The sequence below is a fragment of the Lissotriton helveticus genome, chromosome 8 (genome assembly GCF_964261635.1).
Source record: "Lissotriton helveticus chromosome 8, aLisHel1.1, whole genome shotgun sequence".
Lineage (NCBI taxonomy): Eukaryota > Metazoa > Chordata > Amphibia > Caudata > Salamandridae > Lissotriton > Lissotriton helveticus.
The window spans coordinates 1,344,125,622-1,344,150,534 of record NC_136069.1 but is presented as its reverse complement, the minus strand read 5'-3'; the positions used below and the strand labels follow the sequence as shown (position 1 = coordinate 1,344,150,534).

At 45.8% G+C, this 24,913-nt stretch overlaps 1 protein-coding gene across 1 annotated transcript in view; it reads right to left on the bottom strand.

The window, feature by feature from the left end:
- Positions 1-24,913, bottom strand: part of MPC2 (mitochondrial pyruvate carrier 2) — a 112,369-nt gene that overhangs the window by 4,793 nt on the left and 82,663 nt on the right. The window contains exon 4 of the mRNA XM_078658330.1: positions 18,785-18,896. Coding sequence (XP_078514456.1) covers positions 18,785-18,896 — 112 coding nt within the window. The remainder of the gene's footprint in view (positions 1-18,784; positions 18,897-24,913) is intronic.

Below are 24,913 nucleotides of genomic sequence, written 5' to 3'. Positions count from 1 at the left end.
CAACTACCTGCAGATTTTTCACCTTTTGAATATCCCAGGCGCCAGCCTGATTCGAAACCTTTCAGTAGCTCTCGATGCTAGTAGGGGGCGCTGGCTCTACTTTGGCACCAGATAAAAGGCAATTCTGAAGGCCCCGGTGCTATAAAGCACCCACACCAGCATCCTGATGCTAGTTTCCAATACATTTTTCACATGCTCTTGAGGTGAACATGACGGGAACAGCATCAGATTGATGAGGTGCAGTACAATATCTAGAGGGGAACCGTATTAGGGTAACTGACTTAGTAAACCAGCCTTCTAACAGGGAACATGATGGGGGTCACTGACTAATCTGCAACTAGACCGAGTATCCACTAGAAAGATCGTTACAGAAGGTAAGTAACTTTTTATTCTGATGGATACTTCTACCAGCAGATTCCTCACCATTGGAATAGATTCCCTATTAGTGTTCAACTAGGCGGTGGACTTGAAAGGTTGGGTAAACTAAAGAGTATTGAATGGCAGAGCATGCAAAGTGACCTTCCCTCCTCACCTCCAAATCTAAACAATAATGCTTTGAGAAGCTGAGAAGGAAAGCCCAAATTGCCGCTTTGCAGAGGTTGGCAATGGAAACTCCCCTTGTCAGATTTTAAGAATCTGTTTCTGCTCTGGTGGAGGGTGATCCTATACTCCTTGGGGGTTCTTTGTGAGCACAGGAGTAGCATATCTGAATAAATCAGATGATCCACCTTGACAGCATTCTCTTCTGGATGGCTTTACCCTTCATCTTGCCACCATATTCTTTGACAAGCTGATTGCCAATCCATAAGTTCTTGGTACAGTCAAAGTAAACACTGACCGCTCTTTTGGGATCCTGCCCATGAAGCCTCAAAGCCTCTCTTCCTCTTTAGTGGGATGTGGAGAAGGAAAGAACATTGGTAAGGTGATGGAAGGGGTGGTGTAAGAGGTGTGGCACAGCGGTCAGGGTGCCTGACTCTGGACCATGGGCTTCATAGTTCGATCCTCGGCGCCAGCGGCATGTTAGCCCAGCACCATGTGACTGCGCAATAGCTCGCCTAATCTTCCAGACGGCCCCCAGCTCTCTGGAGGTAGCTGTGCGCTTTACAAATGCTGGTATTTGGTATTTCATATTTCATGGACTGGCCCATATGAAAGGGTGTGACCACCTTGGCCAGGAAAGCAGCCCTGGTTCTAAGAACCTGCTTGTTGGGCAAGAAGGTAGTGAACGGGGACTGGACGCTAAGAGCATGAAATTCACTTACATACCTCATCAACGTAATGGCTACAAGAAAAACAGTGTTAAAAGTAATCAGTCTCAACTGACAAGGGTTCGAACGGGGAACACATTAAAAACATAAGAACCGAATTAAAATCCCATTGCAGCATTATAAAAGGAGAAGGGGGACGATGTCAGCGAGGCCCTTCAAAAACCTCATGACTATATTGGTGATTTGAAGAGGTACAGTTGGTTGGGGAGACAGGGAAAGGCCTACAAAGTGGATAAGTAACCCCTTACCATACCCACTGTGCACCCTTTTGAACTAATGGAGCATATGTCCGACAAGTGGGTATTAAGATGGTCTACCAAGTTGCTCATACATGCTTTGACAAACCTACCACACTCTCCCAAAAAAAGACTTTATTGAAGGAGTGTCATTGGGCACTGAGGCGAACACCCAGCACATCAGACTTCAGGAGGTAGAGACAAGAAATTCAGGCTAACCTACTCAATCTCCTGCAATGAAGGGAGAGGCTCGGGAGGTTGGGGTGCAATACTTTCCCCTGTGATTGAAAGAGGAGGTCTGTCCTGTGAGGGAGACAGAGTGGAGAGCACAAGGAGATATTCATCAGACCCGCATACCACACCCTTTTTGAAAAGCCTGGGGCTATAAAGATGACTTGGGCCTAGTCAAGGCAAATCTTCCTTGGCACCCAAGGAATTGAGGGTGTGTGTGAAACTCGCAGTAAAGTGTAAAGTTCCACTTCAACCAACATGCATCCCTCAAAGCTCCCCGAAATGGACAATGGAGGGCACAGAACAATAGACGGAGGTGCGTCCAAAAGATTGAAGATGTATTGAACTACCTCTAAATGAAGTCTCCACTCGTGGTCGGCAAGGTGACACTGACTGAGGCGGTCTGCTCGAACATTCTCCAGATGATTGGCAACAAGCCAGAATTGGTTCTTGTGTGCCCAAGACCAAAGCAGTAGTGTTTCTCAACAGAGAAGATGCAACACTACATCCCTCTGCTTGTTGATATTCCACATCACGGTCATGTTTTCTGTCAAGGTTTTGACGGACTGACTGCGAAGGGATGTCAGGAAAGCCTGGAGTGCCAGTCGAATAGCCCGCAGCTTTAGCAAATTTATATGCAATAGCTGGGCTTCTGGGAAGCAAAATCTTGTGATCTCCAGATTAGCTCCCACCCTATGTGGAAGCATCAGTTACCACCGTAGTAACAGTTAGTGGCGGCTGCAATGGCCTCACTTACCATAGGTTGTGTTCCACACTATACCACATCAAGTCTGCTGCTAGATCTTCCGAGCTCGCTAGAGAACTGCGTAAATCTCCACCATGTTGCCAATGCATGCAGAGGCACCACTGGAGGGCCCTCGTGTGCCACCGTGCGCTGAGATACCAGTAGAATGCAGGAAGCTAGCAGACATAAGATCATAAGGACTGGAACTTGTGCTCCATTCTGAAACATCAGAATCATAGCCTGAATATCCTGTACCCTCTGGGGAGAGGAAAAGGATTGATTTTTTGATTTTACTTAGTGTCCAGTACTGCCACTATAAATAGAAGGCGCCGAGAGGGCACTAGGTGAGATTTGGGCTTATTGATGGAACAGCCCAGGTCGAACAGCAGAGAGGCTGTGACTTCCAGGTGGTGATACACCATCTTCCAGGACCCGGCTTTGAGAAGCCAGTCGTCCAGTTATGGAAACACTGGGATTCCTGTGCGTCTGTATAAGTAAGGCTGCTACCACTGCTATCACCTTCATGAAGGTGTACCTCCTGCTGAAAGATAGAAAATGGTCTGCTGGAGGGGCAGAGGTACCATGAGGAATGGGTGGAGGGGCCTACTGGAAGGGTAGAGCATACCCCGCTTTCCACAATATGCACAACAGATTTGGCATGTAGTTATGGCCCCTCAGGCCAGTCCGACCCTTCTGACGGCCAAACGCAAGAGATGCTTCTGAAGTCTAACAAGAGAGCTCCAGAATCAAACAGCTACTTACCAGTGAGCATCAGCCTGACATTAACAACTCAAATGCTCATCCTTCAGCAAGAGATGGCCTAAAATGTAAGCATGGTCGTAGGTGCACAACATCTTCTAGGCCAAACAGGGGTAAGGAACTGGTCACTAAGGATGGGAGGCAGACGGATCCTGGTACCTCAGTTTCCTCCCAAAAGCCATGAACTGTTCTCTAGTAGTCCACGTTTTTAGGTCTCGCGTGCGAACGCAGCGCACGCGCTGCTTCGCCTGCGAGCTCTATTGTCGTCCCTTTCCTTCCCGAAGTGAGAAACCATGAGCGCACCCGCCGCCGGACAGGCGATGTGCACGCGCATGGTGTCTTCCACCACTGCGCCTTGATTTATTATGGCTCTGCCGCTCGCTCTCTCTGCAGACGGCCAGCTATAGAATCAGGAACTCCCGCAATGCTTGCAGACACCGGTGCAAATGCACGAGCACACACGTCCTGGCTGGCAATTTCCGCTCGCAGCAGGAAGCGTGAGCACTTCTGTCACCAGCAATTGACGCTCGTGACAGGGATTACGCGCACCGCTGACGGTCAGCAGCTCTGGCTACATTTCACTTAAAGACAACAAGTTGCATGTTTTACCATTGTTTGATTGCCTTTTACGAGAAGGTCTTTCCTTCTCACCCGGCTCGAAAGCTGCTCCTGGGCTGAGCTAGGCCGCTCCTGCAGGCATGGGTCTCGACCTCATGCAGCTGCTCTTTAACTCTGCACTCCCTGGGAAATGCTGGAGGTAAAAAGCGGGAGTAAGAAGTGCACGTAACAAAAGAGGGTTGCTGGGCAGTTTGAAACAGCCCTCTGTGCTGGCCCCCTGCACACCCCAATGCAAAGGATACAGGCAGCAAGAGGGCAGCATCCTGTGGAGACTGGAGGGGTAGGTAGGGGGAGGTAAGCAGGCTGGCAAGCTGGTGGCCAGGAATGCTGGACAGACCAGGCTGGTCAGGCAATTGCTTGACACGAAGACCGTTCTGAGTAGACCTAGAACGGCTCTGCTTCGTATGCCAGTGCTGGTTGCCTGCTGGGAGCCTGTTCTGTGAACCACATTGAGTCACATTGCTACTGCACTACTTTCCGGATAGTCAAAAATCTTTCAGGCAGCTCTTGTAAATTGCCTCACTTGGCCTCAGTTATGTGGCATCAAATGAAGCCAGATAGACAATGAAGCAACTTGAGGCCAATAGGCAATGCAGTCAGGACAACAGAACAAAACAGTACAGCTACAGGTATGCGAGGCAACAGAGAACAGAGCAATAGATAAGATAAGCAGGCAGTGGTTAGCTTTATTTTGCACCTCTCGTTACATGTTGGCGCTAGTTACCTGAGAGTGGACAGTTTTATTCTGTATCCATCTTTTCTACATGCCCCATCGGTTTCCACCCTTGCTAATAGTTTTCTGTAATGCACTTTTTAGCCAGCTTCATTTTGTACAGATGAACACCAGTGTAGGCATGCGTGGTCAGGCTCCCACGCTTGCCTCATCCTGTAGTCTGTGGCTGCTCAGTGGACACGGTGGACTGTAGTTGAAAGCAGCTGTCAGTCACCGCTGACTGATGCAGAAGCGCCTCCGTGTCTATTCAAAACCTGACACGTGATGTGCGTTTTACAGCATAGCCGGGAGTGAGGTGTTCTAGCACATGTGCGACAAAGGGAAGCCGCTAAAGGGCCATGCGCGTTTACATAAGTGGTAATGTATGCAGAGGCACAGAGAAGCAATGCAACACCCACGTGTTGAAACAGACATGCCTGGAGGCCTTGCTACGGGTGGGGCTGGGTTGTGGGGAAAACTAAATTATGATTTTTTCTAACCAACATCTTTAAAGTTCAGAAGGTTTTTTCTACTCATTCATACTTTCTGCAAGCTGTTTGATTTAGAGTGCTTCTAGGCGATATTGGTAAAGGTGGAGGTCTTTAAATAAGACTAAATCTATTATTTGAAGCCCCAACCCATACAATTTTTGGCCTCGGTGCCAGGACTGCTGTTTTAACAACACCAGTCTTCAACCACAAGCTATGGGCCTGATGGACTAACGCTTTCCCTGGCTTAGGGCAGTTTAAAGAAATAAAGCACAGCTAAAAGTCAACACACACTGCATTTAAGCCATATATAGCAGTTTAACACTGTCCTCAGACTGGGAGACAGTCTTACACCAGGACAAATCCCTTTATACATTAAAACTGCCTTTCATTGCCTAAGACAGTCTTCAATCAAGTCATACTCTATGTGCAAAGTGCAGGTGCCTCCTCTGCTGTGGCCCTCCAGATTACTGGATTCTCACCTCTTTTTCCCTGGCTGTGGTATCTTTTCTGGCTTTACCAATAATTCCAAATGACCACAGGTCACTAAAAGTGCAGTCCTCCAGTCATGGATTTTTTTTATTTATTTTTTATAAACTAAAGTTTAAGTGTGTTAGTTGAATAAGATTAATTGAATTGGATCAATACTACAACTCCCAGAATGCAGTAGCGTTTTGAACAAGAATTGTGTTATAGGTGCCATTTGAGTTTTAACGTCTTTGGCTTGCTTGTGACAAAGCCCCCCCAGTACTCCCAGTGCCAGAGGTTCTAAAATTACTCTGCAACTCTATGCACGTGCAGCCAGCAATCTCCATTCTGCACTGCCTTTCAGCAGCGCCCCTTCACAGAAGGCAGGCCTAATGATAAGTTCACAGATGGACTGTGGCTGCGCCACCTCTTTGATAGTGCAGTAAATTTCGTGTCTGTCTGCTCTGTCGGTATTGTTCAAGAATGAGATACTGACTCAAAGGGTGTCTGCTATATGCAGGGCAAGCTGTCCGTTTCACTTGCCCCCACACTTCTTCGGCTCTGGCACTTCAATGCATTGCAGTAAGTGAATCTAATTGAAACAAGCATTTGCAAGGCAATAGGTCTCGCATTTGCAAGAGATTAAGCAATTGGGATTGTAAATGACAATGCCTTTTATGTATGTGCTGGATTTAAAAACAGCTAAATAAAAGGCATTGTCATTTACAATGCCAATAGCTCAAACTCTGGCAAATGCGAGACCTATTGCATTGCAAATGCTTGTTTATATGGTTAAACATTAAGTTAGCAGACCAGCAATATACTTAATAGGAGCAACAAATAACATGTCATGCTCAGTGCATGATCCAATCAAGTTCGACCTGAAAGAGTTTCAGAGGAACACTTCTGACCACAAGGGAACTCATATTTTTTTCATATATAAAAAAGGCAAATATAGTTGTATATTCAGTCAGCATGTAGCACTTGTCACCTTCACTTGAAAACACATTGAAGAACAAGGATCATACACACTACACATACACGTCTGTTAAACATGTAGAAATCTCATGAACAGCACTCCAAAGCAACTGACAGTACTACAGTGCTACATAAATAAGAAAAAGATAACACAAGTAGCATCGGCTCTTGCGTCAATAGCTGAAATAGAAACAAGATGTTCAACCAAGTGTTTTGTGTATTTATTATCCCTATTTGCAGGCTTGTAACCAATTTCTTAACCCACGCAAAAAAAGCGGAGATCCCTCTCAAAAATCCTCAAAATCTGTACTGCAAATAGTCCCTAATGTTCTTTCAGGCCAATCGATCTGCATTGCATTGGTCTACCTCTACTTTAACCTCTTGAGAGCAGTGTCTGCTTTCTCTCGAAACAGGTGCAACCAATCAAACTGGAGATCCATCAAAGTGGATTGTATGTCAGAAGAAACCCCACATTCCTTAGCCTAGCATGACGACAAAGGGATAAAGATGTGAATATGGCTTGTGCTATGGAGTTCACAGTATGAAGATCTGACAAAATCACTTGCTTTGTAGCAGGCTGGTGTTCATTCACTAGCTCTGTGAAGCTGGAGTTATTGTGCCAAGTTAGGGATCACCCACTGTGCCATGTCTCATACAGTGTGGGTATAACGTCTCATTGGGTATTTCACATTGAGGGATTTAAGAGTCTGCCCAAAAGGATTTCCTGGCAAACTACTTTATTTTCTTCGACTGTGCAAGGGTGAAAGGGGTGGGGGGAGCCCCTGGTGAGAGTTTAGTGGAGAAGGAAGCTTGAAAGACAAAGCTTTAGTGAGAGAAGAGGCTGGCTTCTCATGCATAGCGGGAATGGGCGCAGTTAGAGCTTCAAAGGATAGCAGATCAGAGGCCTTGTTGCCTTTTTAATAAAGTGTTAGGAGGGAACTTATGTGGGTGGAAGGCCAGTCAGAGGGAATAGCTCCCACTCGGATAATGTGTCAAGGCCACTTATATCCCAAATGCTGTGAAATCCATGCCCATGGTGATATGATGATTACTCAACATCAACGTCATTCATATCTGGAATGGGTTTCTCAAGTGGGCCATAGTACCCACCGATGTAGCATCCCATTCCATGAGATGTTGTATCGCTCTTCTGGACCTATAAGTAGGAGCAGGAAATTGCAATCCGAGACAATGGGATGAGGCAGAAACTTGTTCTGGTGGGGTGTCTACAGTGCTGGTAGCATGGACTGTGGTATCAGTAGTGGGTAGCAAGCATTCTCCTGGGGCAGAGGACGAAAGCCTTTTGGGGGGGCGGGTAGAATGTTAGCAATGGCACCAGGCATGAGGTGGAGACCGGCGTCTGAATCAGGATTGGGGGAAACAAAGAATATCAGAGCGAAAGGACCCAAGGGTACAGTCTGCAGGCATCACACCAAAAGCATAACCTATAGGACCCAGGAGGCATGAAGTTATTTCAGAGGAGACTTTGGCACCGTGACATATGTCAAACATGGCGTTCAACTATAACATAGCCTCAGGGACCGATAAATTGACCATTGCTGGCTGGCGTCTGGGAGACTGTGCTGCACATGTTGGCAGATCAGGGATCAGCACCAGATTTGAAGGAGACATGGGTGCGGGAATTCTGTAGAGAAGATCAACACGCTCTTGTTTCGACAAGGACTAGAGTGGAGCATGCGGGAGTGGCTTGGTTACTTACCTTTCGAAGATAGAAGACACTTGGGGACATGGCTTAGCCACTTCTTATGTGTTCTTCAGGATGACTTCAACAATGTGGACTTATGCGACCTTTTTCTGGACCAAGACTTTCACTTGACTATCATCTCAATCCTGAGCCCGAAATTGTTTGGTTTCCCATTCCATTAGGGAATTGGGGTGCATGCTCCTGTACACCTCGCAAGACTGGATGCTGTGATCCGACCATAGGCAGATGTCATGGGGCCTGTGATGGAAATTTGTCTATAAGGAGTAGTTTCTTACCTGTAACTCCAGTTCTGTAGTAGGGGTATCTCTGTTATAGTCATAATCTAGTGAATAGTCCCACCCATGTGCATGGACCCCGGAGCAATCGAAATAGTCTCTTTAAGTTGTCCTCTTCTGCAGTGCTGCATAGACACTTAAGAGAAAATCAAAGACAAATAATGCAGCCTAAAACTACAAGGCTACAATGGCCAGCACTTCATCTCGCAGTGAAAAGGATAGCCAAATAATATAAAATTTTACACACTTTGTAAAGTTCCACACCTAGAAAAGTCCCCTTCACAAAAATCCTTTGTCATGATAGAGAGGAAGGGTTGGACAGACAAGCCCCATAGGCTGCCATTATGTGTCTGGAAAAAGGATACCGTGCCTTTAAGGAACTCTCCAGAGACCCTCGGTATCCCAGGATGCACAGCCAAAGGCCTTTTACTTTCAGGTCTTTTTGAAGGTGTATAAAGCCAGGCCTGTAGTATTCAGTACATTATCGTTTCATTCACCGGGGAGGAGGGCGGGCGCTTTTGACTATAACAGAGATACCCCTACTACAGAACTGGAGTTACAGGTAAGAAACTACTCCTTCTGTAGTAGGGGATCTCTGTGTATAGTCATAATCTAGTGAATAGAATGGCAAGCCCATCCGAACAAACGAACCCAGCGGTGGAAGAAACAGACAAATTAACTACTGTGCAAACAGATTTCTCAACGAAGCCTGCCCAACCGGAGCATCTGCCCTGGCATCAGAGTCCAGGCAGTAGTGTTTGGCAAAGGGAACATTACGGGGAACATTACATAGCAAAGCAGTTGTAGCCACTTTGTCCCTAGTGGAATGAGCCTTAGTCTTACCCTCTAAGGTCTTGTTAGCCTTTTGGTAACATAGCTGGATACAGGACACAATCCACCGAGAGATGGACTGTTTAGAGGTGGCAAGACCAGTCCTGACCGAACCATAATTGACAAACAATTGGTCTGACCTACGAATATCCTTGGTCTTATCTAAGTAGAATTTCAACACCCTTCTTACATCCAGGGAATGAAGGGACCTCTCCGCCGGAGAGGAAGGATGCTGAAAAAACGTAGGTAAAGTTATCGTCTGATTAACATGGAATACAGAAATGACTTTCGGAAGAAACTTAGGGTGAGACCTCATGACAACTTTAGAAGCATGGAAAACTGTATACAGCTCTTGACAACACAGAGCCTGAATCTCACTCACCCTGTGGGCCGATGTTATGGCTACAAGAAAAGCCGCCTTCCAGGATAAAAGCTGTAGAGAAGCCTTATGAATAGGCTCAAAAGGCTCCTTCATCAACCTGGACAGCACCACATTCAGCTCCCATGAAGGCGATGGACGGCGAACACGGGGAATAACTTTCATTCCCTCCAAAAAATCTTTAATTACAGGAATGTTATGTTATGTTATGTTATATGGGGGATTTCTATAGCGCTCAGCTACTCCGAGGAGTGTCCCGGCGCTTAAGATCCTCAACTGAACAGAGGGGTGGGAGAGCGGAGTTACTTTACTGAGTGAACAGCAGGGTTTTTAAACTCTTCCTGAAAGCAAGCAAATTGCCAGTGGTTCGGAGGGAAACGGGAAGGGAATGTGGAGGAAGGATGTTTGTGAAGGGCATTTTCTGCACGCAGTTAATGCTGCGAGGTGAACCTTAATAGAATGGAAATTAAGGCCAGATTGAGCTAAATGCCAGAGGTATGGCAGGATGACATGTTCCTTGCAGGAGGTAGGATCACAGTCCTTGGAGGTGCACCAGATGCAGAACCTTTTCCACTTGTAGGCATAGGAAGTCCTTGTGGATGGTCTTTTAGCCTCCTTAAGTATTTCCATGTAGTTGTCAGGTAGATTCAAGTGTCCATATTGAACTATCTCAGGAGCCATGCCGCCAAACTCAACGACGAGAGGTTGGGGTGCCCCATCTGCCCCCGCGAATTTCGTTAGAAGGTCCAGCCGACATGTAAACCGCAGGTGGGGTTGGAGGCCACTCCGGAGCAATGAGGATCATTCGCGCTCTGGAGTGAGACAGCTTGAGTACTGCCGGAATCAGGGAAATGGGTGGAAAACCATACAGAAAGCTGTTCGACCAGCTGATCCATAGCACATTCCCCAGAGTCTACGGTTGGTAGAACCTGGAGGCGAAGTCTCTGCATTTTCTATTTTCGGCGGTGGCAAACAGATCTATTTCTGGAGTGCCCCACCTGTCGAAGATGTTTCCTAGCACCTCGTCGTTTAGAACCCACTCGTGATTTACCTGGACATGCCTGCTGAGTGCGTCCGCCTGAGCATTCTGCACACCTGGCAGATGGGTAGCCGTTATCGTCAGTCCTCTGGCTAGTAGCCAGTGCCAGATCGCATTGCTTCCTGGGACAGTGTGCGGGATCTCGAGCCCCCTGCTTGTTGAGGTAATACATTGTGGTCGTATTGTCAGTCTGTACAAGCAAGGAGCTGGTCCGGAAGGACGGATGAAAGGCCTTCAGCGCCAAATGAACAGCTCTGAGTTCCAGAAAATTGATGTGGTACGTTAATTCCGCCGGGGACCACGTTCCTTGGATCTGTAGATGGTCCAAATGCGCCTCCCAGCTGTGGAGAGAAGCATCCGTGACAATAGTCTGTATGGGAATGTCCTTGTGGAACGGAACTCCCTTGAGGAGGTTCTCTGCAGAACACCACCATCTCAGGGCCTGTTGAGCGTGTAGAGACAGTTGGATCTTGTTGTTGGAGCTCCCCCGCTTCTGGTCCCATTGATACTCCAGACATTCCTGTAGCGGTCTCATATGGAGGCGTGCATGTGGAGTGAGGAAGATGCAAGAAGCCATCGACCCCAGAAGAGAAGACACCGTCCTCACGGTCGTTGATGGAACGAACATGAGAGCCTGAGCCTTCCGAAGGATCGATAAGAGTCACTCCTCCAAAGGAGACACGCTTGCCCTGAGAGTATTGATGGAGGCTCCCAAGTACTGCAGGCACTGAACAGGAGTCGGAATGGACTCGGCCATGTTGATGTGCAAACCTAGCTGATTCAATATAATAGCCGTCCTGTTGAAATGCAATTGCGCTTCCTGGAAGATGGAAGTTTTGATCAGCCAGTCCTCCAGGTACGGGTAGACAAACACCTTGTTCTTCCTCAGGTGCGCTGCCACCACGGCCATGCATTTTGAAAAAAAGTCCTGGGTGCAGACGTCAGACCAAACAGTAGTACGGTGTATTGATAGTGATTGGTGCCGACCAGGAAGCACAGGAACGTCCGGTGTTTCCGTGCAATGGGTACATGGAAGTACGCATCCTGCAGATCTATTGCGCAAAGCCAGTCTCCTTGGTGCAGCTGAGGATAAATCTGGTGCAAAGACAGCATGCAAAATTTCTCCTTGCGAATCCATTTGTTTGCTTGTCGCAAATCCAGAATGGGCCTGAACTCGTTTTTGTCCTTCTTTCTTACCAGAAAGAACCTTGAGTATAGACCCTTTACCCTTTGAGACAGAGGGACGTCTTCTATCGCCCTTTTTCTTAACAGGGTATCGGCCTCCGCTTGAAGTTTGCGCAGCTGGTATTGCGAACGAACTGGTGGAATAGCTGGAGGAGGGCTGACAAAGCAAAGACCAACAATTGCAAACAATATTCAGCACCCACTTGTCCGGAGTAATTTTTCCCCACTCTGCCAAGTAATTCTGTATGCTTCCCCCCACCGGTGTGGGTAACTGACGAGGGGGAAGTAACTCCTCAGGGCTTAGACCCGGCCGGGCCCTTATTCACCGAGGAGGCCTGCTGGCCGCCACTGCCCCTTTGACGTTTCTGGAACGGTTGGCGCCGGTATTGCTGTTGTTGTTGCTGCTGTTGGCTAGCCTGGTGACCTTGCCCTCGCTGATAACTCTGAGAAGAGTAACGCCTCTGGAAGGAGCGGAAGGACTTCTGCTGTTCCTTCGGTTTCTCCAAACCGACAGCTTTTAGCGCTTCCACTTCCGCCTTCATGCGGGCCATCTCCTCATCCGCATGAGTCCCGAAGAGGATAGATCCAGAAAAGGGAAAGTTAGCAATCCGCTGTTGCGCTTCTGGTTTAAGCGATGTCAGGCGCAACCAGGAGTGGTATCTCAAGTTGATGCCATGGCAGTACCCATGAGCAGCCAGGAGAGAGGCGTCTGCCGCTGAGCTGCGCTGATGACCTGATTCGAGACCATCATGCCCCTATTCAAGAGCTCCTGGAAGTCTTCTCTCCTGTCCCTCGGGAGGAGCTCAATGAACTGCTGCAGGGACTCCCAGAAGGAACGGTCAAACCGACCCAAGAGCACTGATGCATTCACCGCTTTCATCGAGGTGGCAGCTGTGCTGTAGACTTTTCTTCCTGCCAAATCCATTTGACGGTTCTCCTTGTCGGGAGGGACCGTAGACGAAGGGGCAGTAGAGTGCGGCTTCTTGGCCGCTGTCACAATGACAGAATCCGGGACAGGATCTGTTCTTAAGAACTCTGGATCCGAGTCCGAAGGTCTATACTTCTTCTGAAGACGAGACGGCGCAGACTTCACCGAGGCCGGCGTCAGAAACAGCTCCATGGCCGGTTCCTCTATTCCTGGCACCAAAGGCAGCAAAGGGCGAGAGAGGTGCTTGCGCTGCAGCGTTTCAAAAATCACAGAAGTGGAAAGGGTGATCCCCAACTTCGCCGCCCCTCGCAGCAGCACATCCTGGAAAGTCACAATGTCATCCACTGGTGACACTCTAGTGTGAGGAGAGTCCGACAAGTTGGGAGAGTATCTCCTGTCACTGGACGAGTCCATGTACCTGGACCGTGACCTTTCCCTCTGCCGACGATGCCGTGACCTCGTCGACAATCTATGCCCACTGCGAGAGCGATGCCTCCCTCTGGGTCTTGACCTTGGCTTTCTGGGCCTCGCAGGAACCACCGGCCCAGGAGGCTGCAGAAACGGCAGAGGCTGAGCCGGAACCAAAGGTTGCAGTTGTGGAGGCCGAGGCGGTGGAGGGGGAGGAAGTGGTGGAGTGGTGGAGGAGGAGGAGGTGGAGGAACAATAGGCAGAGGCGGTGGAGGAGGAAGTGGCGGAAGAGAAGGAGGAGTAGGCATCCTGGACCTTGAGGGCGAGTAGGTCCTGGAATAATCAGAGTCCGGTGACCTATGAACTCTCCTCTTCTTATGAGTACGCCTCGGGGAGGACGCTCTGAAGGCAGAGCTCTCTGAGCGCGAGCGCCGCCGTGACCGGGGACTGGCCGATGATGAGCACGATGAAACGATGACCACAGAGGCACTAGACACCGTTCTGGGCCTCGACTCCCTCTTAGACGTCGACTTTGTCCTCCTTGACGCCGACCTCTTGGACGTCTTTCTCTACATCGTTCTTCCTGACGTCGACGAACTCCTCGACGTCGAGTGTAGTCTCCTCGACGTCATTCTTCCTCTCCTCGACGTCTATCTTCGTGTAGACGTTGAAGGCGTACGGCGGTGTCGCCTCGACGGCGAGCGCCTGCCTCTTCGGGACTCATCACGACATCGATGGCGTGTCGACGCCTGTGAATGTCTCGACGTCCTACCCCTCGACGCCGACGTCGCTTCGACCCAGAGCCCTGGGTCGACAGGGAGCAGATGGTAGTCATACCTCTCGATGCCGAAGCAATCGACGTCGACCGGGACCGGTGCCTTTTCTGGGCTTTTTCTGCAGGGGCAGCGGACAATGACAGAGTCCCCCCATGCCCAGAAGTCCCACCTGGTTCTTGATGTCTCCTCTGCTCCAGGCCATGGAGACAAATCTTCTCCCTGTCACACAGGGTCCTCCTGGAGAAAGAGTGACATATCACAGGGGTCAGGGACATGGGTAGAAGGGAGACAGAGTATGCACAGTGTGTGGGTCAGATTTAGCCTTCTTCCTACCACACTCAGGGCACTTGTCAAATAAAGCTGGCATTTCGACAATAAAGAGGTGGCAAAACTGGTTGAAAAACACAGCAACTGGAAGAGGAAGACCCCAGACGTCGAGTGAAACACTGAAAACACTGGAAAAGCTCCATAAATTGAAGTTATACCAAAAAAGGTAGAGCTCAATGCTCCAGGGTCCTGCTAGCAGGAGCCGGAAAAAAGAACTGAAAGTAAAAGGCCTTTGGCTGTGCATCCTGGGATACCGAGGGTCTCTGGCGAGTTCCTTAAAGGCACGGTTTCCTTTTTCCAGACACATAATGGCAGCATATGAGGCTTGTCTGTCCAACCTTTCCTCTCTATCATGACAAAGGATTTTTGTGAAAGGGAGTTTTCTAGGTGTGGAACTTTACAAAGTGTGTTAAATGTAATATTATTTGGCTATCCTTTTCACTTCGAGATGAAGTGCTGGCCAATGTAGCCTTGTAGTTTTCGGCTGCATTATTTGTCTTTGATTTTCTCCTAAGTGTCTATGCAGGACTGCAGAAGAGGACAGTTTAAGAGACTATTTCAATTGCTCCGGGGTCCACGCACATGGGCGGGACTATTCACTAGATTATGACTATACACAGAGATCCCCTACTACAGAACAGTCCTTACATGGTATGAAGACTCAACATTTGGGAAGAATCTTAAAAGCACAAATGGAGATTCCCTGAGGAAAGGAAATTCTGGATTTACGTCAATAGAAAAAGGAAATTGGTGCAAGGGCGCTGATGGGGGTCTTTTATGGCTCTAGTGATGTCCAGACTGTGTCGAATCCGACATCGAAGTAGGGCCAGTGCTGCCTACCGGTGTGGAGAACTTACGAAAAGTTTGCAGATTTAGTCTTACACCAAGGACATTTAAAAGATACGGAATCTGCAGGTAGAAGTATCCATCAGAATGCTTTATTTAGCAAAACTAGGGATGTATATGGTCATTGCTTACGTTATGGCTCGTGGGCACTTATTGCTATGGCTGTTTTTTCAGGACTCCAAGAGGCATTACTATACTTAAAGCTTTCTATAGCACTCTTATCTTGAAATAGAACTATAGCTTGACGTCTGCACTAAGAAGAGTGTTAAATTAAGTTATATGGCTGCTCTCTGAAATTAACTTTTATTTCCCAACTGTGCTGTAAAATGCCCAAATGTGCCCCATTTTTATTACAGTTGTCTAGGAGTCTGAACTCCTAGACATCTCTAGACATGCACACGTCTGTGCAAAAGGAGATGGAGTCTGATGGTTTGGAATATGAGATACTCCAGACATTTCAAATCTGTATAAATGTTTTTCTCCTATTCCCTCTGTTAAGAGCCAGGAACATCAAGCAGAGAAGAGCTGGATGCCACAGTAGAGGCCTGGCAGGTGGAAAATGTCTGCAGGAGGTTCGGTGGTGGTCGCCTTGGTCAGATCAAGTTTAGGCGGGAGGACCACAGTACAATACAGACTAGGAGATACATGGGTCTGAAATGGGCCAAACTGCGCAGCTGCCTGCAGCCGTTTTCAGTGTTCCTGCAGTGGTTTCACCAGATCCAGTTGTCATTGGCCATTGAATTATTAGGTAAAAAAAAACGGCTACTTGAAAGAGACCAGGTTGCTCCCTTCCCCTCTCCCCCCAAAGTTAATGCTTTGGGGCAAATTCGCCACTCGTAACAAGTGCCTTAGTCTGCAAACTCTTTTCAGTCATCTCTTCCGTACTTAAACGCCACTGCCGTGACAATTTTTAACAAAGGTGCTTAGTGACTCCACATCATCTCCATGTTCTTCTGTAATTCCACACTTCATTACACAGTTCTAAGAGCAGGAAAGTATTTATTGCACACATCTGTATTTCTGCTATTTACTGCAAGCACCCAAGTGATCCTGGTTCAGAAACGGCATTAATGAGAACAATGTAGACCCTATGGAGTGGGATTTCTTCAAGGAAAAAAATTAACAGACTAGGCTATTAATGTCTTCTGTGTGCCAGTCATTACTTAATATCCTATATCTTCTTTCAGTCATTCTAACACCAAGGGGTTGCTCTTAAAGGCTCTCTGTGATACCATTGCTGGTGTCCATGAACTCCAAAGTAACCCTGCCACACGATTACAATCCCCCTCAATTACTGAAATTGAACTGCAGTCCACAATACATTCAGTTTTTTCACATAACCAGAATAATGCATGTGATCCTTGCAGTCTCTACCACTCGCATTCTGTAGACAGACTGTTTAAGAGGAGGGTATCTGGTGATGTTAAATCAAGTCCCTAACTACATCGGTCTACCTCTTGCGAATTGTAGGTTAAAACATTGACAGTCCAGGCTTGTTTTTTTTTTTCTTCGCCTTGTCATGATCAGCAACTTTATTTTTGGTACTCATAGATAGTCTTTTTTAAAGCACCAGTGGCCTTCTGGTTCAGGTGGTTAAATAAGCCATCCGGGACACAATGTATCTGCATGTTCTCTGTGCCAGCTAAGTATCTGCAAGGTACTAACTGGGTGCTGTGGGAATGCCATACACCTTCCAAGCAGTCCCATTTTTCTTTGCATTCTTTTAACTTGTAGTGTTGGAGTCCATCATATACAATGGGGGGAAAAACCTTAGTCTCACAATGAAAAAGCAGCGTAAGCTACACAATGCCCAAGTCGGCATGTTTTCGAATATGGCATTCCCGCAACTGCTTTGGACTCCCCAGTTTCCTCATGTGACAATCGTCGCTAATAGAAACGCAATATAAACAATATTTCAAGATCTGTGGAACAAAGGTTCTCTTGAGGCAGTCAATGTGTTTCGATCAGGACTATATGAATCGTGCTAAGCACTTTAACCGCATGCGCTCTAGCGGTTTTCCCGCTGTACGCGGCGGTTTTGAAAATCCCGCGTTACATGAGGAGCTGAGCTCGTCATGAGTGTACGAGAGGCGTAACTCATGACGAGCTCAGCTCCTCATGAGCGTCGAAGGGGTTAATATTAAAAAAATACTGGGAATTTGTGTAGGAATAGTAAACTGCATGCATGAGACGGCAATGAGAACACCTTTTCAGACAGCAAACAGAGGATCAAAAAGTTACAAAAAAGATTTCAAAACAGTGAGAGTGGGGTCCTCTGCTTTATCTTGCATTTCTGCCCTGAAACCAATGATCCTGTAAACATGTAAATGTGACTGTTGAGTGCAGAATGCCTGACAATTACCTAAATCCTTGTACCATCCCAGTAACTATGTCTTCATCGGTGTGCATGGAGAAAATACTCTGTAAAAAGCAGGTTTAGACTGAAACAGCCCTTTAGAATGAAGAAGTGAATGAGTGTGCTTTGTGCAGAGAACAAAAGATTGGCAATAAAGAACAGTTTCTTCAGGACTAGACTAAAGAAGAGTGCTCATTCTCTCTGCATGAGTAGTAGAGTGATTTAAAAAAATGTTTACTGGTGCATTTACAATTCTGGACCCGTGGAACAAATAGGTAGCCTAACAATTAAGTATGTTTATTCACAAAGCTTGGGACGGAAATTCTCAAACGGTACACATTTCGTCAGCGATCTTGGGTACATCATGGAATCCACCTTTCTACCTGGATACTATAGAGTAAGTCAGGTCTTATTTGAATATAACAGCCACAAAACCTGTTCACAACAACGTCCTAATACATGTATTTCCCTTTTGTAAATCCATCCATAATTGTACAATACTAACTGGCTGTAGACAGAGAATTGAATCCTGGTATAGACGGTTTGATACCCTACAAATTTATTTAGTAAAGAATTTTTGTGCATTGACGGCTCAAGGTACATTCTGCTTCTACTACCTGGACATCTTCCATCACCGTTTTGCAATTCTCATTTGTTTGGATGAAGTAAAATGTGTTCGTACTTTGCGGACACATGGACTGCAGCAAATGCAACTGAAATGCTTTATTGAAGTACAAGTTTACAGTTTTCTGTATTTCCAGCAGATTTGAGTCTGAATGATGTTAAACACACTACGGCACAGTGCAGTTTGACTTTGGCTGCATGTTCTTAAGCAGCCATTCTCACAAAATCATTTAGAACTAGGTGACTAAGCTATTCTATTACTGCTAAAGTGGGGTGAATGAGGTAGGGAATTTTTTAAACCAAAAACCTGTCACTTTTTGCCCAACTGACTGATTATAGCACTTTAGAGCAGACTGATTTGCTCTACCAAGCCTAAAACCTTTGTAAATTAATAACTGAAAAATATTTTTTAGAGGTACAGTCAATTAATGTTTTTTTCCCAAGAGGGACTGAAGCTATATTCAAGAATAAAATAACTTCAGATCCGTTGAAAGCGCAAATAGCTTCCAGTTTGGTGAATCCCATAGCTATGAGTAGGCTTACAATACAATAACAACACAAATCACATTTAAGCAACATACCTCCATATCCTTAACAGCTGTGAACCACCTGCACACCCGACAAAGAAGTTTACTGAAAACAGAAACCAACTTTTTGGAATAATGACAAGGGAGTATCGGGACCAAATAAGACCTGTTGAATAAATAAGAGAATTGTTTTTTAGAATACAAATAAGGTGAATTGTAGACAGCAAGAAAAGTACAGCAAATTATTTACTTTACATGCTGGTTGCCTAACAATCTGAGAAGCAGTAACACTTGGCATTTCATAATCTTACAATTAAGGCTCAGTGGAAGAATTTCTATTCCCTTAGATGTTTTGAGACCGAATGGAATATCGGCTGATAACCATATTACACATCTGTAATATGTCTTGCTCATTTCAATCAACTTTCGTAGTTACTTTTTTTCAACAATTAAGGGCAACATGTCTCCCCAAGCAAGAGAAGGGAGAACTGGAAGGCTGCAGGAAAAATATTTATGCTATCCACATCTTTCCCACCCACTCTAAAACCTGTATTCAAACCGAAGAATTAAACTAGTAAATTTAGACCTAAGTATCCACTCTGTCAAGTTCATCAATGATAACTGTATGTTATGTTAACTTTACTTACAGTGCTCACAATCACTAATTTTTTGGGCGCTTTAAGCAGACATCAGCGGAGAGGCTTACACACGAGTCTTAATCCTCTAGCCTCAACACTTACTGAGCAAGTTCTTGGATTTCAAAGGAGGAAGAAAATTGCAAATGATCAATACTTGAAACAATCCACCCGAGTGCTAGTGGGATGAGCAGTTCACTTGCACATTAAGCATTTATTCGATTGAGACACTATTTGAGCACCATACACACAACAGTATGCTAAGGTTTGCACGAATGACAAGTAAAAGGTATTGAAAGAAGCAGAATTTTTGACCAAAATAAAAAGTAACTTTTTGTGAGAAAAAAATACATTGAACGTCTGTGAAAATACAAAAAACTAAAGAATTTCGAGGCCGACAACGGTTACAATTTAGAAGGTTTAACAAAAAGACCAAAATGAAGTAATTGAAGATTGAGATTTGAGCCTGCATGCGGCAGACTTTAAAGGGAAAGCCTCATCACCCGAAAAACGTGACATGGAATATAGATATGTTCCACGGAAGATCATAAGTGTACACTTTTTCATCAGGACTCCTAAATGATCATGAAGTGCAGGTTCGCAGTTAAGGCCTTTCATAATCTTGAAACAACCAAAAAGGCAAACTCTTATGTAGTTAAACTGAACAGATGAAATTGGCAGACGAAGATGGTCAATGTAAGTGGATTACTAGTTTGAGGTGGTTGCGACAGTCCAGATTAGCTATGGCACAGAGCAGCTAGGCTTAACTCGAAGGAAATCAAGTGTAAAGCATTGATCAGTACCTAAACCGTCAAAAGTAAAAAACACTAAAATAAAAGCCCACTCTAACTTATAAAAATTGTATACATGATCTTTAAATAGACATCAAACCGACAAAAACAATCTGATGAAGGGAACCAAGGTATGATTTTTATATCCCTGGAATTCACCAAAAAGTTTTATAAATCACTACTTTTCACTTTAATGGTAGTCCAGGAGGTTTGAATGAGAGGTTCTGAGCCAAAGTCAAAGTTTCAGGCCGACTACGATGGAGCGCTGGTAGGTTGCAGGTGCTGGATTGATCAGTCAACATTTTAAGTTTGCACTTAGAAACTTTTCTGGCTCCTTTTTCTCGTCGATGGGGTCCTCTGAAGCTTGAGTTCAACGCTGGAGGACAAGCGAAGTCCAGTGGCCTGGTGACAGCTGTGGTTCTTTTCAGGAGTTCACTCAGAAGTTGTATTTCTATTGTAAGAAAGCTTACACTCTAGCACCAGCTAAGGGCTCAAGACTTTGGAGCACCTCTTGGGAGCTACAGCTCTATCTCACGGGCTGCACCAGCAGAGTCCATGGCAAGTCCACAGGCAGCTAGTGAGCTGGGCTCTTTGCAGGTGCAGCTTTGGGTCTCTAAAGCTTAACAGGAGGCTAGTCAACTAGCCCTTTTAGCCTACTCACTGGTCCCTAGCACAAGTGTGAGCAGGTGTGAGCAGATCCAGCCCTTGGTGAGGCTCACTCCATGAAGTTAAGAGCAGGAGCAGCTATTAGTTTTCTGAAGTCCTGTCTTGGTTTAGAAGATACGACCTTTCTTTCCGAGATCCGCAGGTTACGTAAGTGTAGTCCTCCTTCTGTTCTTTGAGAGTACAGCAATGTTCTGAGGCTGGTAGCCAGGGGTGCCACCTTTATGCCAATTTCAAGTTTGTTGGTGGGGAGGACTCCCTAACCAAAGAGGGAAACAATCCCACAAACAACCATACCCATTATTACATTACTTTCAGGGGGATTGGCACTAAACAAATCCCAAGGTGCATCTCTGCCCAGATCCAAGATGTCAGAACCTTCCTTCCCTTGGTCAGAGCTATGAGCACACTCCTGAGGTGTGTCCAGTATAATGAGCAACTCCTCCTGAAAAACCGGTTCTGCAACCGGTTTCCCCCCTCTGGAAGAGATCCCAGCTTATCTTCCTAAATAAAGGAGAGGGCAAGCTAAGGTATTGCTTACATTGGCTTGTGACATTGAGGCTAACCTTTTGAAGCTTGGCCGTCTACGGCCACAACCATGTGGCCATCCAGTCAGGAGGAGGTTACACTTCCTCCCAACAATAGGCCTTTTGTTCCTTTTTCTGGGAGCCCCTCGCACCTCCAGGAAGTGAATCAAAAACAGCTTTTAGAACTTTGGGGCAAGAAGGTGATGTCTTTCTGAAGTCCCCTTTATATTAAAAGTTAACTAAAATCTGATTTCACGAATAAGTCAGGTTTAATGTAACAATTAGTTTGATACTATGTTTGGTGGTCCCAAATCGAAGTGAGCACTTAGCGGTTGGGCTAGTGTAACACCATGTTAGCCAATGGAACTACCGGCCTTGCTACTTTGAACGATAATAGCACGTTTTCACTACCAGGACATGTAAAATGTAATAGAAACATGTCCTTCTTAGTAATAATCAGACACCTGCCTTAAGAACTACTAAGGCCTTCCCCCAGGGTGGCATATTGATATTAAAAAGGAAGGTTTGAATTTGGCAAAAGGTTTTATTTATCCATGTCGGATTGGCAGTTTAAAATCTCCCTGACTAGGCTGTAGAGACAAACCTTGAGCCATGTTTTCACTTTGTCACTGAAGTGGTGCACAAAAAGTGCTACAGGCCGTTAGTGACATGTAACTAATAAGCTCTGGTTATGCTCAGTACCATAAACTAGGTACTTACAGCGAAGTTAAATATGCCAATCAGGTATTAGTCAATTGCACATACATTTTTACATTATCTAGATCCTCTGTATTTAAGATCTAACTCTGGAGGAAGCATCATAGGTTTCAGAGAAAAAAACTACAAATTTAAATAATAAATTAAAAAAAACTTCAGGTTTTTTGGACCCAAGCTGCTAGCCTCATCAATGCTGGGTAATGTTGCAAGATACTAAAATTACTTGACCAGCGCTAATATGGCGTGTCTATGACACAGTACTTGAATGAATGGCCGCAGACAAAAGGAAAATGAGTGCCACTGAACAGATGTGGAGGGAGGGAGATGTTACCTGCGTTGCTGCTAAATCAGCCTTTGGTGAACTGACTGCTGACCTTAGGATTGCCTGTATAACATAGAAAGGGTGGGCGAGGTGCCACAAAAGGCTATTGCGTAGAGAGAGGGAGAGGGAGAAGTTGTTGCCCACTCTAAGTGTGTTGTGACCTACGGTTAGTGCACTAACTCCCACACCCAGCACCTTGAGAGGTTGGATGCAGATCCATAGAAGGCCACACAGCTGTGACAGGGCGATAGGGAAAGTAACATAAACTGCTGCTGAAGACAGCTACTGGTAACCCACTGCAGTTGTCCTAAAGATCACCCAGGTGATCTGGAAAGGGAAGCTGAAGCTCCAGAAAGTCCACCAGGCTTGTTAAGTGAGAATGACCCCAGCACAGGAAGGGCATACTTGTCAGAACACAAAGATGATGGAGAGGACAATTCCTTTATTTCTAAAGTAGGACTGCATAAGGACCTCTAGGGCTGAAAAGAAGTAGTAAAACCACTTCACACCAAGGTTATTTTGAGTGGATCCAAAAAGTAATATACAAAACCTCCTAAAAGAAGCTTCCCACTAGCATTGGTGTGGTCGTTTGGGGGTTTACTATTTTGAAAATGTTGAACTTTATCTATTCAAGCTGGAAAAATCACACCCTAAGGTGAAATTTGCAACACATATGCAGCAGGAGCCAAACAATTATACATATAATACATATTTTATGATCCATGACTGTTCCCTGCAGCTGCTTATTCAGGGCATGTATGTAGTTTTATGATATTTCTATTTGAATCTAATTTTTAAATATTTGTTGGCATTTTTTTGTTTGGGTAGCAGCCTTTGGACATATTAGAGTCAGCAAGGGGAATTCCTATGCTGCTTTGCAATGGCGCTATATGTGGAAACTATCTAGTGTGGGTTGGCGCACTATTTCAGTTAGTTCTAGTAAGGTGTTAAACACTAAGGCTGCCTTAGAGGATAGTATGGCATTGGTTGCAACTACCACTAGGATTCAATCCTTTCACACTAGTTATCATCGAATTAAGTAACATTGGGAGTGAACATAACTTTTTAACAAGTGCAGAACACAAGTGCACAGAGGAAGAATAGTGTCACCATTTAAGAGACTGACTGCTCTACTCAAGTTGGCCAATTAACTTTTTCTAAGCCACATATGTGACTAAGATTTTTAGGGCTGGCTTGACAGCACAGCTGCTGCTAGACCTGAGCGGATCAACCTAAAAAGGGGCTTTTAGGAGTCGACAGAGGAGTTTAGGCTCTACCCACAAGTTGGTAGACAGAAGCACATGTTTGGATTGGGCTGAAGTTGTGTGCTTCCACTGAAAATAGAGCTTGCATAGCAGGTTTGCCTTGTGGGAAAACTAATGCTTGCCATAGTAGGATGTAATGTAATGTAATGATGTCTTGTAAAGCGCATGAATCACCCCACATGGGGTATCTCCGCGCTGTAGACCGCTGGGGAATCCGTCCTGGCTTTCCCTGTGAGATGGTCCCTACTGGGTATCTCCAAGGTGAAACCAGGCATCCCCGGCGTATGTGGGGGGCCGTTGTGGAGATGAGGCAAGCTAATGCCCAGAGTTGCCGAGTGTGATCCCTGGTTAGAGTAGGCACCGAGGCGAGAATTATCGAGTCCGCTGACACTGGTCCACGACCCTGCCGCGTCGAGAATTGAACCCTGGTCCAGGGCCGTCCTCTGCTTCCGGGTCTGCCGCCTCTAACCAGTTGCCACACCATTCCACATAAAGTTTGTTATAGCAGCAATGAAATGATAATGGCTGTAAGACTGATCTGTTTTTTAAATGGTACTTTTAAGACAGTAGGCCTTACATATTTATTGTGAAAAGCTTATGTTAATATCATTTAAGGGTGGATTCTTATTACTCTATATGAAAGCCTGCAGAGAAAGATGTCACAGATTACGGTAGTAGTCACAGGTTTTGGGGTTGGTTGCCATCTGTGACAAACAGGTGAGCCAGAAGATTTGCTCTGCGAGAATCCTTATTAAGCTCTTTTAGAGGTAGTATTTTGTTTAGTGATTGTAATTTTGCCTACCTTTGTAATTTTATGACTGTCCCTGATGGCTGCCTTGTGGGAAAGCTTGCACTAAAAACAGTAGGCCGGAGGTGGTTATGATGACAAATTATTTGTTAAGACCATAGGCCTTCTCGGTTCTTTGGGCAAAATTATGCTAAATTCAACAGGTTTAATCTGTTTATTATGAAAGATTAGGACAAAGCCAGTAGACCAGACTTGTTTATTGTAGAAAAACAAGTGTTAAAGGCAATAAGCTTTAGAGGATGGGTTATTATTATACAGTGCTAAAAGCTTCTAGGCATGTATTTTGTTACATAGAATCTTACACAGTACTGTAGGTTTTCAGGTCGGGCCCAGTCCGGGTCCGGGGGCTTAGTGGACTAGCGCGTCCATTGTAGGGGCCTGGGTTTGATCTCATGGTCACAGGTTCAAATCCCAATAGGTCCACTCAGCCTTTCATCCTTCGGAGGTCGATAAAA